Source organism: Pongo abelii, chromosome 15 (genome assembly GCF_028885655.2).
Source record: "Pongo abelii isolate AG06213 chromosome 15, NHGRI_mPonAbe1-v2.0_pri, whole genome shotgun sequence".
Classification (NCBI taxonomy): Eukaryota; Metazoa; Chordata; class Mammalia; order Primates; family Hominidae; genus Pongo; species Pongo abelii.
This window is the reverse complement of record NC_072000.2, coordinates 60665662-60683444: the sequence shown is the minus strand read 5'-3', so window position 1 is coordinate 60683444 and position 17783 is coordinate 60665662. Positions and strand designations below refer to the sequence as shown.

Sequence of the window (17783 nt, the reverse complement as noted above, 5' to 3'; positions counted from 1 at the left end):
GTAACTGCTGTTCATACCTTCCATATTCTTCGGTCCAGTTATAGATATTTTTTGTAAGTTTAATCCATTCCTCAGGGTTGAATACAATCTCCAAAGGAACTAATTTGTCACAAGACCCCCATGGCCAAAGTGAATAGTTCTTTTTCCAGGTTGGGTCGCCTTCATGAATTCCTATGCAAACAAATGTTTCTTTTCTGTTGGAAACAGAAAAATACATGATGTACTTAAAATTTAAAGTCTTAAATGTTAAGTAAATATAATTCATGAAAGATCATTTTTAGATTTTTTTCCCAGCATTTATTACCTATATGATTTTGGAAAAATTACTTAACTACCTATGTTTAGTCTTCTCACTTGTGAAAGAGGTATGGGAACTATCTTTCAGAACTGTTGAAGATTAATGAGATATCTAATATAATTAACAGTCTCAAAGCATAATAGAGGCTGGACATGGTGGTTCACACTTGTAATCCCAACACTTTGGGGCTGAGGTAGGAGAATCGCTTGAGGCCAGGGGTTTGAGACCAGCCTGGGCAACACAGCGAGACCCCCATCTCATGGGGGAAAAAAGGAAGCTTAAAACTCAGAAGTATGTCTCAAATAAGGACAAAAAAAGCTCCAAGAAAAGTCCCCCCATTTTTTGTAGCCCAAGAAGTAGAAAAGGGGACCAAGGTTTGGAGAGAGTGGAGGGAATCCCCCAGGTCTTTTTCTTTCTCTCCTTTCCCAGGTGCCAGGCAACACCGTGGCATTAGTGGAGGCGGCAGCATAGTGATAGTAGTGGTGGGTTGGCAGGCACCCAAAACTCTGAGGGAGGGGAACCCTTCTCTCTAAGCAGAGGCATTGTGGTTCCAAGAGAGTGGGGCAAATCTCCATTGCTTTTTCTCTCTCTCTGTCCTTCAGCCTGGCTCCAGATGCAGACACAGTCACAGGAAGGGCACAGCAGAAGAAAGAAATTAAAGCTCCAGCTTTCTGGCTAGAGAACCAAAAAGGAAGGCCCCGCAAGTTGGAAAGTAATGGGGTGACCACAGAAAGGAGAGAGATGCAGAGAGCAATGCCATAAAGTTGTATCCTCAGCTTATCTCTGAGCTGAGCATGCACAGGTCTGACCCTAAACAGAGTTTGTAAAATTAACCACAGGGCAGACCACCACCCAGGTTCCAGACTGGGTACCCGGTAGTGTTACCACAGGTAGCTAGTCAGGCATGAGCAGGGCAGGAGAGGGCTCTCTGCTGTCCTGCCCCAACCCCACCAGGAATTTCAGACAACCATCAGGTGATGGTCAGACAGTTGTCACACTGCTTCTCTAAAATAGTAACTGGTCACAGTCAGCACCAGGAAAAGGCAGTTTCCCAATAGATAGAAACACCTGAAACTGGTGATCAGCAGCTTCCCGAAAAGATCTCAGGAGTTGAATGAGTGGGCTCAAGCATGTGCACTAAGAGGCAAAACAGCAGAGTTTAACCAGTATATGACCTTCTAGGGCCATTCCACCAGTGAGGAAAGAACACAAGTGAGCATGCATACAACTCCAGTAAACACAGTGCACAGTCTCTCTCTCTTTTCTTTTCTTTTTTTTTTTTTTTTTTTTTGAGACAGAGTCTTGCTTTGTAGCCCAGGATGGAGTACAGTGGCACGATCTCAGCTCACTGCAACTTCTGCCTCCTAGGCTCAAGCAATCCTCCTGCCTCAGCCTCCAGAGTAGCTGGGATTACAGGCACGCACCACCATGCCTGGCTAAACTTTGTATTTTTAGTAGAGACAGGGTTTCGCCATGTTGGCCAGACAGGTCTTGAACCCTTGACCTCAGGTGATCCACCAGCCTCAGCCTCCCAAAGTGCTGGGATTACAGGTGGTGAGTCACCGCACCTGGCCCACACTGCACATTCTCACCTCCCAAGTGCTAGCAGGCTACTGCACATCTGGGCAGCCCACCCCCAGGGAAGAATCAGGGGAGAAGGGAACGCAAGACCCTAGAAGTATGCCAAAATATAAAACCCTGAGTCAAAGGTCAAATGGGGCACTTGTCTTTCAAGTCGCCTGCTTGGCCTTCTTCCAAGTGTAGTTTCCTTCCTTTCATTTCTGCTTTAGAGCTTTTGATAAACTTTTACTCCTGCTATAAAACGTGCCTTGGTCTCTCCTTCTGTCTTATTCCCCTCAGGTGAATTCTTTCTTCTGAGGTGGCAAGAATTGAGGTTGCTGCAGCCCTGTATGGGTTTGCCGCCAGTAACTCACACTTGCCGCTGGTAACAGTAGCACACACATGGGATTAATCCAAATAGCACTGCAAATGCTTTGGAAACAGAACCGGTACTGCAACCACAGTTCACAGAAGGCAGGCCAGAATTTGAAACCTGAGATTAACCTGGCCAAGGGCTTGCTAAACAAACAAACCAAAAAGTCATCATTCTCCTTGGGATTTAAATAAGACCCAAATATTCAAAATGTCCAGGATACAATCCAAAATTACTCGGCATATGAAGAACCAGAAAAATCTCAACTCATAAGGGAAAAAACAATCAATAGAAGTCAATTCTAAGATGACACAAATGCTAGAATTGTCAGTCAAAGACTTTAAAACAACTATTATAAGCATGCATCTAGAAGGAAGGGCAAATACTCTAGAAACAAAAGGAAAGATGGAGAAGCTCAACAAAAAAGTAAAATATATAAAAAGGAACCAAATGGCTTAATATAAGTTTGGCAAGACAGTATGTCAGGGTATTTGAAGAGAGAGAGAGAGAGAAAAAAAAGATACAATTTAAACAAAAAAAGAAAAACATTAAAAAAAGCACAGAGTTCAGGCATCTGTGGGACAATACCAAAAGGTCTAAATTCATTTCATCAGAGTCTCAGAAGGAGAAAAGAAAGACTGTGAAACAGGAAAAATTATTTAAAGACATAATGTATGAAAAGTTCCCAAATTTTGTGAAAGATACAACCTTACAGGTTGAAGAAATTTGGCGAACACCAAAGAAGTTAACTCAAAGAAATCCATGCTAAAATATATCATCATCAAACTGCTGAAAACTAAAGACAAATAAAAAGTCTTGAAAATGGCCAGAGAAAAGCAATAGATTTCACCTAGGGGAACAATTATTTGAATTACTGTGGATTTCTAATTAGAAGCTACACAGGCCAAAAAAATTAACTTACTTTTTTTTTTCTTTCTTTTTTTTTTTTTTTTTTTGAGATAGGGTTTTGCTCTGTTGCCTAGGCTGGAGTGCAGAGGCACAATCATAGCTCACTGCAGCCTCAAACTCCTGCATTCAAACAATCTTCCCATCTCAGCTGCCCAAGTAGTTGGGACCACAGGTGTGTGCCACCACGTCCAGCTAATTTTTTATTTTTATTTTTTTGTAGCGACAAGGTCTCCCTATGTAGTCAAGGTTGGTCTTGAACTCCTGGGCTCAAGCAATCCTGCCTCAGCCTCCCAAAGTGCTGGAATTATAGGCATGAGCCACTGTGCCCAGCCTAAAGCAACATTTTTAAAATGCTGAGGAAAACAGCATTATCAACCCAGAATCTATTTCCACAAATATCCTTCAAAAAGGAAGGTGAAATAAAGACATTTTCAGATAAAGGAAAACTAAGAGAATTCACTGCTAATAGTTTTGGTTTAAAAGAAATGCTTAAGGAATATCCTCAGAACGAAGGGAAATCATACAAGATGAAAATGTGGAATATCAGGATTGAAGAAAGAACAACAGATCTGGTAAGTATCTGATAAATATTGTAGACTTTTTTTTCTCTTAAGTTCTTTAATATATGTATGACAACTGAAATAAAAACGACCCTATCTGACATAATATATAACACAAAAAGTAAAAGACTTATATGGCAGTAAGGTTTCCACATTCTGCTTAAAGTGGTAAATTATTACTCCTAAGTAGACCATGAAAAGTTAAGCATGTATGCTGTAATCTCAACAGCAACCAGCTTCAAAAAAAAAAAAAAAAAAACACTAAACAACAAAAACAAAAACTTTACCAAGTGATATAGTAAAAAAGTCTCAATAAACATTTTTAAAAGAAATACAAAAAGTCAGCCAGGCGTGGTGGCTGACGCCTATAATCCTAGCACTTTGGGAGGCCAAGGCAGGTGGATCACTTGAGGTCAGGAGTTCAAGACCAGCCTGGCCAACATGGTGAAACCCTATCTCTACTAAAAATACAAAAATTAGCTGGGGGTGGTGGCACATGCCTGTAATCCCAGCTACTCAAGAGGCTGAGGCAGGAGAATCGCTAGAACCTAGGAGGCAGAGGTTGCAGTGAGCCAAGATTGTGCCACTGTACTCCTGCCTGGGTGACAGAGTAAGACTCCATCTCAAAAGAAAAAAGAAAAAGAAATACAAAAAGTCAATTAATCTAAAAAAAAGATAATAAAATAGTAGACATACATCTAAACATATCAATATTTATATTAAATGCAAATGGTGTAAACATAGCAATTAAAAAGAGATATCTGAGATAGTAAAATAAGGCTCAAATATATGCTATCTATAAAACACCCATTTTAAATATGATATAGGTTGGTTAGAAACAAAAGAATGAAAAAAGATAAGTCACAAAAACACGAATTAAGTTAAAACCAATAAAAAACCCCAGAAGATTTTTTTTCGTTTGTACAGACAGCGAGAAGTGCAAATACAATGCAATGAAGAAAGGATAATCTTTGTAGCAAAGAATGTAAGGACAATTTGACATCCAAACACAAAAACAAAACTATAGAACTCATAGAAGAAAACATGAGAAAATCTTTGTGATCTGGCATTAGGCAAAGAGTTCTTAGATATGATACCAAAAATATAATTCATAGGAGAAAAAAATTGGATTTGAGTTTCAAAGAAATAAAAAAGTTTTGCTCTGCAAAAGACACTTGTAAAAGACAAGCAACTGCGAGAAAATATTTACAAATTGCATATTTGACAGAGGTTGCGTACCTAGAATATATACAGAACTTTCAAAACTCAACAATAAGAAAACAAACAACTCAATCCCAACCCTATGCAGAAAACATACTCACACACAAACCTGTTTATGAATGTTTATAGCAGCCTTATTTATAAATGCCCCAAACTGGAAACAACCCAACTGTCCTTCAATGAGTAAATGGATAAACAAACAACAGTACATCCATACAATGAAATATTACTTAGAAACAAAAAGAATAAACTATTGATATATACAGCAACTAGGATGGTTCTCAAAGGCATTACACTAAGTGAAATATGCCAATATCAACAGGTTACATACTTTGATTCTATTTATATGACATTCAGGAAAAGGTAAAGCTATAATAATGAAGAACAGATCAGTGGTTGCCAGGGTCAGGCCTGAGGAGACAGTATGATTATACGGGAGCAGTACAAGAAAATTTATGGAATCATGGACTGCTCTGTGTCCTGACTGCTGTGGTGGTTACACAAATGTATACATGGGTTAAAATTCATAGAACTGTATACCACACCCCCTAAAAAGAAAAGTAAATATTACTGCATGTTAAAAATAAAATAATAGGTGCTCACTAAACATTAGCTAGCTTCCTTTCAGAGGTACGCATTTAGATAACTTTCATATGATGATGGTCCATCCCTTTGGGGGGAAAATATCTCTATCACATGCCTTTAAATAATGCATGTCCTTTGAGTTAGTAATTTTACTTCTGAGAATCTATACTAATAATTTAAAATTCTGCCCCTCCACAAAAAACCCTACATATACAAAAGCAGTTGTTGTAGGTATAATTTTATTATAGTTAAAATTAGATCATGTTAAATATCTCCTAATAGTTTTATTCGCTTATTATTTTTAAATTACAGTACATGTATTTACAGTTTGTAAAAACATAAGGAAATTGTTTTATGATAGTAAATATAAAAAACTGGACACTTATGCTTTCATCTTTGTAAAAAATATGCATTTTTTATATATGTGTTGTTTGAGTGAATAGGACCATGTTTTCCTCCAGTTTTTAAAAAAATTTCTCATTCTGTAACAAGCACATGAAACTTTTAAAATTAAAAACTTTTAAAAACTGATATTAAATAAGTCATATTTATGCAGCGATCTTTGTTAGTCAAAAACATTAACAAAACTTTATGGGGCAGAATGTTTATCATCATTGTATATTATAAGAGCAAAAGTCTAGTAACAGAGAGAATATCCCAAAAATAGAGTATTTGTTAAATTATTATGCATTTTATGAGAATATTAGCCAACAATGACAATAATATACATGGGGAACTGCTTATGATATAATGGTAGGTTAAAAAAATTGGACAGAAAATATATATATTTTTTTCTCAGCTATATATAATACAGTATGTATGAGTATGTGTATGTTTTAAAAATAAGTCATTTATGTTAAAGATGAGTGGAATCCAACAATATTTATCAAAATATTAACAGCAGCTGTCCTTGGGAGACAGATGATACTGATCATCTTTACACTTTTCTGTGTTGTTTAGAGTTTCCTCAAAGAGCATACGATACTTCCATCATATTGTTCTTGGAACATTTTGGACATGCAATTTTTATTAAATAAATGCTGAATGAATGTCCCCAAACAGAATTAATGGCTTCCTTATCCATGCTGCCAGAATACTTGGCATATGTTGTCAGTTAAATCATCTATCTATTCAGTAAACACCTATCGAGCATTTACTATGTCTGACACTTTACAAGGCATTGATAGTATAGAACTTATCCCACCAAATTATGGCTAGTTGTATTCACATCTATGTATGTATACAACTAGATTGTGTTCTATTTGGATTTGGAACTGAGTCCCATTCATCTTTCTACTGCCAGAGCCTAGTACAAGCTGTAACATAGCAGACATTCAGTAAATGCTTGTGGGATTGAATTCTCGAAAATTCACAAAAATGCCAACTTGGGGATGTTAATAGTTCCTAATATTTTATCTAGAATAGAATAATTAAATGTTACTCTCACAGCGCATTTATACTCATTATTTTCATTTACTCCATGAGCCACATAAACTTCAGGCTCTAAACACCCAAAATACCACATTATTATGTTCTTAGCAAGGGATAATTTTAACTTTGGGATTTACAAAGACATTCTGAAGTCTTCTTTGTAAGAAAAAATAAATCGTGAAATAAGTGTTTCTTCTTCAAGCTCTGGACAATCTCAAGCACTTCATGGCAGAAGAAATGTTCAACACTATACCATCGGGGGAATTATTTATTCTTGACCTAACTACACATAATTTTATGTTCTCAAGTATAGAATTCACAATTCTCATATTTTATCTCACCTAGCATAAACTGTAGGTGTTTTTATTTATGAAAATGTCTTATCCTTTATAAAAATTCTTAAGCTATTTTTATATAGTGATTATTCCTGAAAACATTTGCTTTACACTTAAAAGGGGGCCATAGTGCTGATCAGGGGAACTATAATTGCTTGCCATCCACCTGCAATGATTGCAAGTAGGCAGGCACATCTCCAATTTCTGTGAATTGTACTAAGATCTTATTTGCTGTTCTTGCTAATCTGTCTGTATTTTTCCTTTATCCAAAACAATAACATTTATTTCTGCCTGGCCTCATTTATGCACAGATATTCAATTTAATTACAAAGATAATCTCGCCAGTGACAGGGAAATAGGTATAGAAAATTGGTCTTTTGGATGAGGCACAGCTGCTACAGAAACAATTTTAGAAAAGCTTAAGATTTTAGAAAAGCTATTATATAAAAAGAATGCTTACTGTTTATTTACTTCAAGAAAATGATAAAGATTAAATGTGACCATTCCACTAGGTAATATTCCTTCCACAGGATTCCACCGGTTCCCAGGAAAGTTGACACCTGGCAAGTGCTTTGCGATCTTGGGTAAATACCACTCGTAAGTCATCATCTGCCAGAAAAGTCACATGTCAGACTTTTAATATATTTCTTAAAAAGAATCAAGTTTATCAAGTAATGGCAAAAACCTAAATGACTTTTGTACCAACCTAATATATATATAATTGAAAAATATAAGCACAACTGAGAATGGGGTACTGATTACATTTTTAGTGACGTAAACCTTGGATTTTATTATGACTATCATCAGTCACATCAGTACCTTCTTCCAATTTACCTCCCGCATTTGACTCCCCAGAAGGACCTTCCCCCATTCTAATACCTAGAGCAGGGGTCCCCAAACTGGGCCACACAGCAGGGGCTAGCATTACTGCTCTGCTCTGCCTCCTGTCAGATCAGTGGCAGCATTAGATTTTCACAGGAGTGTGAACCTATTGTGAACTGCACATGTGAGGGACCTAAGCTGCATGCTACTTATGAGAATCTAATGCCTGATGATCTGAGGTGGAACAGTTTCATACCGACACCATTCCCCACCCCCACCCCGACCCCAACCCCCAGTCCACGGAAATATTGTGCTTCACGAAAACTGGTCCCTGGTGTAAAAACGGTTGGGGACCACTGACCTAGAGAATGTGTATTCAACTTTCAGAACCAGTGTAAATATCACTTCCTCTGATACCCTCCTCTGTCTCCATAGCCAGAATGGCATGCTCCTCTAGTGCTTTGTACTCACCTCTATTAGAGCCTGTTCCTCACCAGACTGTGAGCTCCTAGAGAAAAGACACTGTATTTTTTCATCTCTGTGTCTCTGCACCTAGCACACTGCCTGGCACAGAATAGTTCTCAAATTTATTATTATTATTATTTTGAGACAGTCTCACTCTGTTACCCAGGCTGGAGTGCAGTGGCATGATCTTAGCTCGCTGCAAGCTCCGCTTTCTGGGTTCAAGCAATTCTCCTACCTCAGCCTCCCGAGTAGCTGAGATTACAGGCACGTGCCACTACACCTGATTAATTTTTGTATTTTTAGTAGACACGGGGTTTCACCATGTTGGCCAGGCTGATGTCAAACTCCTGGCCTCAAGTGATCCACCCGCCTCGGCCTCCCAAAGTTCTGGGATTACAGGCGTGAGCCACCACGCCTGGACAGTTTTCAAATTATGTTTGCTGAAGTTGAAATGGCTTTGATGGCCAGACTAGACAACCTAGACAAAATAGCCATTATTTTATTTATTCAAAAAAACAAGTATGCTCATCTATAATGAATAAGATATAATCACTGCCCTGGAGAAGCTCAATCATGTAATAATCTAGGCCTCAAAGTTAAAAACTCTTTTGGCATTTCAAATTATCTGAATTAGTAGCCCTATACTAATTACATATCCTTACAAGTTTACACATTCTTTTGATTTAATATACTTATATTAGAAAAAATCATTTTACTTAATTCTATACTTAATACATACTTAACTCAATACTTTGATATGTATCCATTCCCTCTTTTTAAAGAAGAGACTCCCATTTACACCACCAAAGCTTTGTTATGTTTGGATATCATCATTTGACAAATTGTGCTTATGTTTTACTTGTCTTATGTAAGACATTACCTAGCAAATGACAAATTAATTTTAATCTAAGTCTAAACTGTAAATACTCAAAAAATACTTACTGAATTAGGCTTTATTACCCAATAGTTCCGGTTCTGGAGGATATTAATATTAATTACACACCCACTGTGTGCTATGGACTTTACTGTTCCTCATTTGGTTCTCACAATAACCTTGCTATGTGAGAATAACTGTATCAGACACTGTTGATTGCCCACTCAACAGTGAATACCTTCTTCTTTTTCACTAATGCAATCTTGATTTTATCAGGTAGCTCAGGCTGCAATGTTCTCAGTCTAGTCATTCTCCTTTCCTAATGAGCAGTTTAGGTGTGAGTATATGACTCGGTATTGGTCAGTGGGGCCTCAGTGGAGGTCTGCTGGGGGGCTTCTGGGGCACATGTTATGTCCAATAAATAGAGAGAGGGAGATACCCCAGAAGTAGCACCATGCTTTGTTTTAGGTTGTGATGTTTGGAACTGGGCATCCATCCTGTGACTGGGAGGGAAAAGTCAAGAGAATGGCAGAAAAACTGCCTCAGAAACTGACGTCCCTGAACTGCTCATATTATCAATCCTAACATCACCCATCTCCAGACTACTTCTCATGTGAGGCTAAAAACTCAGTAATTTAAGTCAGGTATTCTGTTTCTTGCATTCAAGTGCACCCTAACTTATATAATGACGACTTACATTTCATAAATAAGGAAACAGAAGTTCTGAGAGGAAAAATCATTAGCCCCATGTCACATATCCAGGAAGTGACAGAATGAGGACTTGAGTTTAGGTCTAATTCACTTTCTAATCCACGCTTCTCAACTACAGGAGCTGACATCCTAAACAGTGTTTAAAATCATAGTGTGGAACCATGTTATTAACAAATAACATAGCTTTTGTCAGAAACTAGACTGAAGCTCAAATTAATCAACCAGCGTCCATGATATAAATGCAACTGCTTATAAAAATGTAAAATTGTATATTTACAAATGTTTATAAAGTTTTCTCCAAAAATTATAATTATTCATTAATTCAACAAAATGCATTAACTACTATGCCTAATAATTTGTTCAACTGAATTCATCATATTATTCTTTTAAGATTAAGAATTTCTCTTTTCCTAATGACTGCTCTAAAAACACCAGACAGGTTTCTTCCCTTTTATGTATCTATGGCTTAAATAATAAATCTTACAGTACAAATAGTTCTTCAATGAAAAAAAAGTTTTCATAGCCCTCAAAATTTTCACAAGTCCTCTCTTAATGTATTTTTGCCATAGCATTAACAAAGTTTATATAAAAATTCTATAGCATAATTACAGTTAATAATTTCTATTTTGAGTGAAATGTTTACTTACCTACAGTATGATTTATTTCATATTCAATATAATTTATTTAATCCCTGGACCAATGAGCAAGGTAAATTTGAATGGCTGAGTTAGCTGAATATAAAATAACAATTTTTTTTTTTTTTTTTTTTGAGACGGAGTCTCGCTCTGCCGCCCAGGCTGGAGTGCAGTAGTGCAATCTTGGCTCACTGCAAGCTCCGCCTCCTGGGTTCACGCCATTCTCCTGCCTCAGCCTCCTGAGTAGCTGGACTTTAGGCGTGTGCCACCACACCCGGCTAATTTTTTGTATTTTTAGTACAGATGGTGTTTCACCGTGTTAGCCAGGATGGTCTCGATCTCCTGACCTCGTGATCTGCCAGCCTCGGCCTCCCAAAGTGCTGGGATTACAGGCGTGAGCCACTGTGCCCGGCCTGAATGTAAAATAACAATTTAAAAATAGATTTACCATACAACAAACACTTTTATGGTTTGTCACATGAACTAGAGACCTAAAATATTAAGAATCTAACATGAAACACATTAATTCTTAAAACATTCAGTTTAAATGTTTTAAATGAGAAAGAAGCAACTAGTGTGACTTACGCTATTAGTTAAAATAAAAAAACAAGTATGCTCATATATATTCTACCTAACATGTAGAATGTCATATATATTCTACCTAACAGTGATCATGAAAACTGTACCCATCCACCATTTTAAAAAAGATGTTTTTTTCCAAAACATATGTTTTTAAATCATCACTATATTCTAAGTATATTTTTCATATACTTACTTCCTGATCCACTAATGAAATGTCAGGCCTCATCCCCTCACAGTAGTGCATGTAACGGAGAGAATTTCCTGGCAAATCTCCTCTGAGTAAGATAATTGCATCATGAGGCATAGAGGTGAGAAGGTTCTTTGCGAACTTATCGATCACATAGTTGGTCCTTTGGTCACAAACACTAAATAAAAGGATCCAAAAAAATTAAAATAGCAACACTTTGCTACAGTTTTAATAAGACTAGGCTTATTTTCTATGCCATTATTTTCCCATCATACAACCAACATTTAGTGTTTCAATATATTCTAAAATAATACGTATATTTGAAGAGAGAATATTATCATCTGATAAGCAGCTGCTAATTGTGCAATTGAAAAAAAATCAGTCTACTGCTTACTTCTGGAGTTTATAATCATTTCCACAAAAAGGGAATCAGTACACAAGAATAGGTCCTTTTTTCCCCCTAAGTGCAATCCAATTTTATTTTTAGAAAGTAAGATTTCTGATTCCACTTGGAGTTTAAGGCAATTTTATGTTCATTCCATTTACTTAAAGGAACTTTGAGAAAAGCAAAAGGAAATCTGCCCATTTCTGACTTGAATTTGTATGGCATTTGTATGATTTTCTTGCATGCAGAGGCTGATCCTTTCCACTTCTCCCCTGAATCACAGGCCTCCTGTGTTCCTTTCTGCCTTTGGAGATCAAGAAATCGCTAGGGAATGAGACCAATGAGAAGCAAGGGGAGGATGAGTTTCCTGAGTTGTTTACTTCTCTCCAGGCATTATTTGCTATTGCCAATAACTTCATTCTTTTCAAGAATGAAGTGAACTTTCTAACTTCAAAGAAAGACTGGCATGAATTCTGAGAGCATTCTATGAAAAAAGAAAAAGATGACAAAACAGTAATTAGTATCAAAAAATGAGACAAGCAATGTCCTTTCTGTTATTACCAAGTCCATTACATTTGATGGAGCTGAGAAACACAGCCTAAAGTTGAATACCTGGGGTATCACAAAGCAAATGAACACCTCTAGGAACAGAATATTATCCCTGCCTTTGTAATTGATGTAAAAATTACTGTTTCCTACCTGATTCCCTATGTTGCAGAGTGATAAGGCACATTTTGTCACCTAGCAAAAGTGCTATGTATTCCATTCCCCTGGGACAAATAAAAAAAATCAAAACAAGATAAAAACACCTAGCCTATGCAAACATGTCTAGTGTCGAATCTGGACTGCCCTAATGGCCTGAGCCAGGAGATGACTGGGATAAGAAAAGGTTGGGAAATACACTGTGGGCTTGGTGCACTTTCTTGAGCTAGCGATGATGTTGTGTCCAGGAAATGCAGCCCCTTCTCTCAAGGCCTCCTGGTGGCCTTCCTAACACCAGCTCTACCCCAGTATTATAAAGAACAATGTTGTGGGTTTTTTTAACTTTTATTTTAGGTTCAGGGGTACATGTGTGGGTTTGTTATTTGTTATAAAGGTAAATTCATGTCACAGGGTTTGTTGTACAGATTATTTCGTCACCCAGGTACTAAGCCTGGTACACAATAGTTACTTTTTTCTGATCCTCTCCCTCCTCCCAGCCTCCACTCTCAAGTAGGCCCCAGTGTCTGGCTGTTCCCCCTCTTTGTATCCATGAGTTCTCATCATTTAGCTCCCACTTATAAGAGAGAAGATGCAGTATTAGGTTTTCTGTTCCTGTGTTAATTTGCTAAGGATAATGGCCTCCAGCTCCATCCATGTTCCTAAAAAGGACATGATCTCATTCTTTTTATGGCTGCCTAGTGTTCCATGGTGTATATGGACCACATTTTCTTTTTCCAATCTGCCACTGATGGGCATTTAGGTTGATTCCATGTCTTTGTTATTGTGAATAGCGCTGTAATAAACATTTGCATGCATGTGTCTTTATGGTAGAATGATTTATATTCCTTTGGGTATATACCCAGTAATAAGATTGCAGGGTTGAATGGTAAGAACATTGGTTTTTAAAGTTAAGTTAAAAGAGAAAATTTAATCCTTTAAAATAATACCAGTCCAATCTCACTATAGCAAAATTCCAAGGGACTCTCTCTTCCAATTCCATAATGTGTACTTGATATTGCTGGAAATAAATGAACTATAGTCTTAAGACTTAGACGTCTTTTATGTTAGACTGAGATTTTTATTGTAATGGTTATTAAACAGATTTTGAAAAATACATGTAATACTAATAATATATGAGTTAAGAAACTTTAGAACTTAATTTAAAAATAATTAAGGTTGGTGTAGTAGCTCACACCTGTAATTCCAGCACTTTGGGAGGCTGAAGAGGGAGGCTTGCTTGAGGCCAGGAGTTCAGGACCAGCCTAGGCAACATAGTGAGACCTTGTCTCTACAAAAAAAAAAAGAAAAAAGGCATGCTAATGATGGCATGTGTCCATAGTCCCAGCTACTAAGGAGGCTGAGGCAGAGGACTGCTTGAGCCCAGGAGTTCACGGCTGTAGTAAGCTACGATCATGCCACTGTACTCCAGCCTAGGGGACAGAATAAGACCTTGTCTCAAAAAAATTAGTATTTACTACTACAGAGTAAACTGGACATAAAGGGAAGCATAAAGTGAATTATTTTAGGGTATACAAAAAACCCTAAATCATTTTACTCTCCATCTAAGTGGTATTTTAGGTCACGGAATTGTACCTATACTAGGGATTCTAAAAGTATCTCTTGGGTTCTTTAGAGAAAAAGATACAAATAGTCTACATGCACCACCTAAACCCTTGTTTGCAAAGGCCTGAAACCATACATCGCCCATGCTAAGATTCTGGTTCAGGAGGTTTAACAACCCTAAAAGTTAAAGAACTACTGCATTCAACCAAGCTGTCTCACTTTGAGTCTTGAAAACCAGTAGAAGTTAACAATGAAATAAAGTGTTAGAATCTAAATATTCAGGTATCTCTGGCTTGACAGCTACTTTTCATAAAAATAACCATGTGTTACCTGTAATTAGAATATATTTGGTAAACTACAAAAAGAGTTGCAGAAAGCCATTCCAGACACTGAAGCCCATTGCTATTCAGCACTCGGTTAGTCTCAGACACAACTGCAGCCAAACCAATGCCAGCGAGGACGGCCACTACTGCATTGCTCTGCATCCAGAATCGTTCCACCTGTGAAAGAGACATGCAACCAGTGGGTCCAGTTGACTATTTTATGCTATCAATCAGCTCCTCATATATTTTTTAAATACACTGCATGCACCTAGTTGTGTGTGCCTGTTGTCATTCAGGTTTTGTTAACTGATTTCCCCAATCCAAGCCCAGGTCATTTTATTTTTCTATTTTCAAACATTCTTCCTTCCCAGTTTGACAGGTGCATCTCCCTGTTTAGACCCACACATTCATTTCAATACTGTGGCCTTAGTCTTGAACTCCAGTAATATACAGCCTGAAGGAGTTAGAGAAATGCTTTTGCTTTACTCCTGATGTTTCCTTCCACATGGAGAAGCTCCACTGTCCTGGCCTCTCTCTGACCCCTCACATATTTCCTCTTGTAAGATGTAGGGACTGATCCGACTGGGGAGTTTGGGAGCTGGGACTGGGCCTGCAGCACCCTCCCTTTTCATCTCACTTTCTCCTGGAAGCGAGCCACCCACAGGAAGCACCTGTCCAGGGCCAGAATCTATCTCTGTGGCACCAGTGGGGTGGGGGAGAGATGGGAAGAGGCCTGACCTGCACAGCACTGCCTATGACTAGTGGGTAAATCTGTCTATTCTGGGATGCTGGAAAAGGAAGCCCCCTTGGCTACAGATATAAGCCACATTTTCCAATCTCAGTATTATCAGTAATAAAAGTGATTCTCCCACCCGTTGTACTGTATACCTTGTTTCTCAATTGATTCAGAACTCAGGTGATCAAGTAGGGTATTATTTATTAGGCTTCCTGAACACACACAAACGCAGACTTGGTTTCAGCTGTCAAAAAAGTGCTATTGACATTTACAGAGATTCTATTATAAGTAGAAGAAATACTCTAATCTCAGAGACTGCTGCCAAAGAAAACAGAAATATGGTTGCTCTTTTGCCTAGGCCTGGGACTGGGGAGGTAAGAAATAAGGAAATATGTTAAGTGCCCTCAATTACAATTCATATTTCTTTTGCTATTAAAAAAATTCCAGGAGAAATGCAGTTGTACCTATATTTGCAAGCACACACACAATGACGGACTTAAATCTACTTTACATTTACTTTTCTATTTAACAACTGTGTTAATTAAACACTGCATTCTTTTTATCCTAAAAAGAGGCCTTAGCTGTATTGACTCAATAATTTAACTTTGATTTACAAAAATGTATATAAAATTTTAACTATTCCTCAAGTAATTTGCTCTTCTACAAGATTTATGAAATGCAAATTTGCACATTCTTCACAAACTTTCTAGTCAAAAGATATATCTAAGTAAAACTTACCACACCCATGAAAAGTGGTTTTGAAATATCTAAATTTGCTCTCCAAGCAAAGAACAATGAATAAATGCAAAACATTCCAGTAAAAAGCCATACTAATGATGGATTCTGTCTGTCCCTACAAAAAATAATAAAAATATGTCTAAAATATTTAGATACATGAATGTCAAATATAATATCACAGGACTTTAAACTATTAGATCTATAAAAACTTTCCATTTTTAACTAGGAGCCAAGAGAGATTTCGGTTTTTAAAATCTGAGTTGAAACAAATAACCAAAATATAATAATAAATTTGAACTACAACTTGGGACTACACAGTAAAGGATATAAAGCTAACATTCACAGAGGAAATGCAAACTACTGATTTTGTTAAATTTCAGAAGTGATCAACTATAGGCAAAATAGAAATATTTTCATGCTTGAAATAATAAAGATTTAAGAACGATAAATCTCAATGTTGGTGTGAATGCAGTGGTATGACAATATATGTTAGTATAATCCTTCAGAAAACTTAATTTGATAATATCTGTATCAGAAGCCTTAAAAATATTAATAATCATTGACTCAGTTATTTGTCATGCAGGCATAAATCTTTAAGCAATAACCAGAAATGTAAATAAAGATTAATCCATAAAAATGCTTTGGTATTACTTATAATAGTGGAAAAAGTGGAAGCAATCTAAAGACCTCTCAATAGAAGAATAGTTAAATTAATTCTCCTGTGGTCACAGAATGTTCTATTATATACACATTTAAATGATTTTAAGTATTTTTATAGTATGAGAAAATGTTCACAATAAAATGTTTGTGTCAAGTAAACAAAACTATAAATGTACAAATATACATTTACATACAAATACATACATTCAACAGACTAGATCATAAATGAATAAATTAATGGAGATTTACAGTGCTACATTTTTCAGGGTTTCTTTTGTCATCAGGGATCACTTTTATCATCAGAGGAATTTAAATAATTGCTTCTTTTTAAAATCAGCAATAATAATCGGTTATAGCAGAGTAAGGGATCAAACCTGAAGTTTAGGACATCGAATGACTGCCTACTTAGACGTAATATAATGCTCAATTTCTTGAAATCATTGATTTAGAATCAGAATAAAAGTAAGAAAGCAATACACATTTATCTTAATAGATAGCTAGGAGAGTCATTTATTTGGAGTATAAAATAATACGGGCAATGTCCTACAGTGACATACTGAAAACATTAATTCAATTCATAAACATAAAAAAATAACAGAAAAAGGAATTGTATTACTTACTTTCTTGCTAAACATATATTTGCACAAACTGCAAGGGCTTGGATGTTGAATGAGAGTTCGGTCCTCATATTTGTTACTTGAGAACTGCAAAAAACAACCTAACTTATTGTTGGCAGGAAAGAAATTTGATTAATTCCAAGTAAAATATTCCTTGTAGGATACCACTGATTATATACCGAACAATCATAAGGGCTGGGGTCAGATTTTAAAATTTTGTCTTTTAAAGTTGTAAGAAAAAGTGCAATAGAAAGACTTAAATAGTTCCAAGACGTTTTCCAGTGGTAACATTTGGTTATCACCTTATATAATTTGGAATAGGATAAGAACAAATAATTCTTCTGTATTTTTTATATTGGTATACTGTATAGAATATCCCCGACTGGTTTGGTAGGAAGCTGTTTCAAATGAGTTTTGGAACTTTTTTCTCTTGGTGGTGTAGACATGGCCTCCAGTGATTTAGCAAATGATAACAAAATTAATTCAAATAGCTTTCTGGAGATCTAATATG

General features: G+C 36.6%; 1 protein-coding gene across 12 annotated transcripts in view; it reads right to left on the bottom strand.

Moving 5' to 3' along the window:
- TMEM260 (transmembrane protein 260) overlaps positions 1–17783 on the bottom strand; it is a 71780-nt gene that overhangs the window by 18748 nt on the left and 35249 nt on the right. For all 12 annotated transcript variants that reach the window (XR_008513081.2, XM_002824772.4, XM_063715874.1 and 9 more), the window contains 6 exons: positions 17276–17359; positions 15996–16110; positions 14529–14698; positions 11555–11726; positions 7733–7881; positions 18–194 (listed from right to left, as the gene is read on the bottom strand). Coding sequence is in view for 11 of the 12 variants with exons in the window: in XM_002824772.4 (XP_002824818.2) it covers positions 18–194; positions 7733–7881; positions 11555–11726; positions 14529–14698; positions 15996–16110; positions 17276–17359 (867 nt within the window). In the remaining variant the exon portion in view is untranslated. The remainder of the gene's footprint in view (positions 1–17; positions 195–7732; positions 7882–11554; positions 11727–14528; positions 14699–15995; positions 16111–17275; positions 17360–17783) is intronic.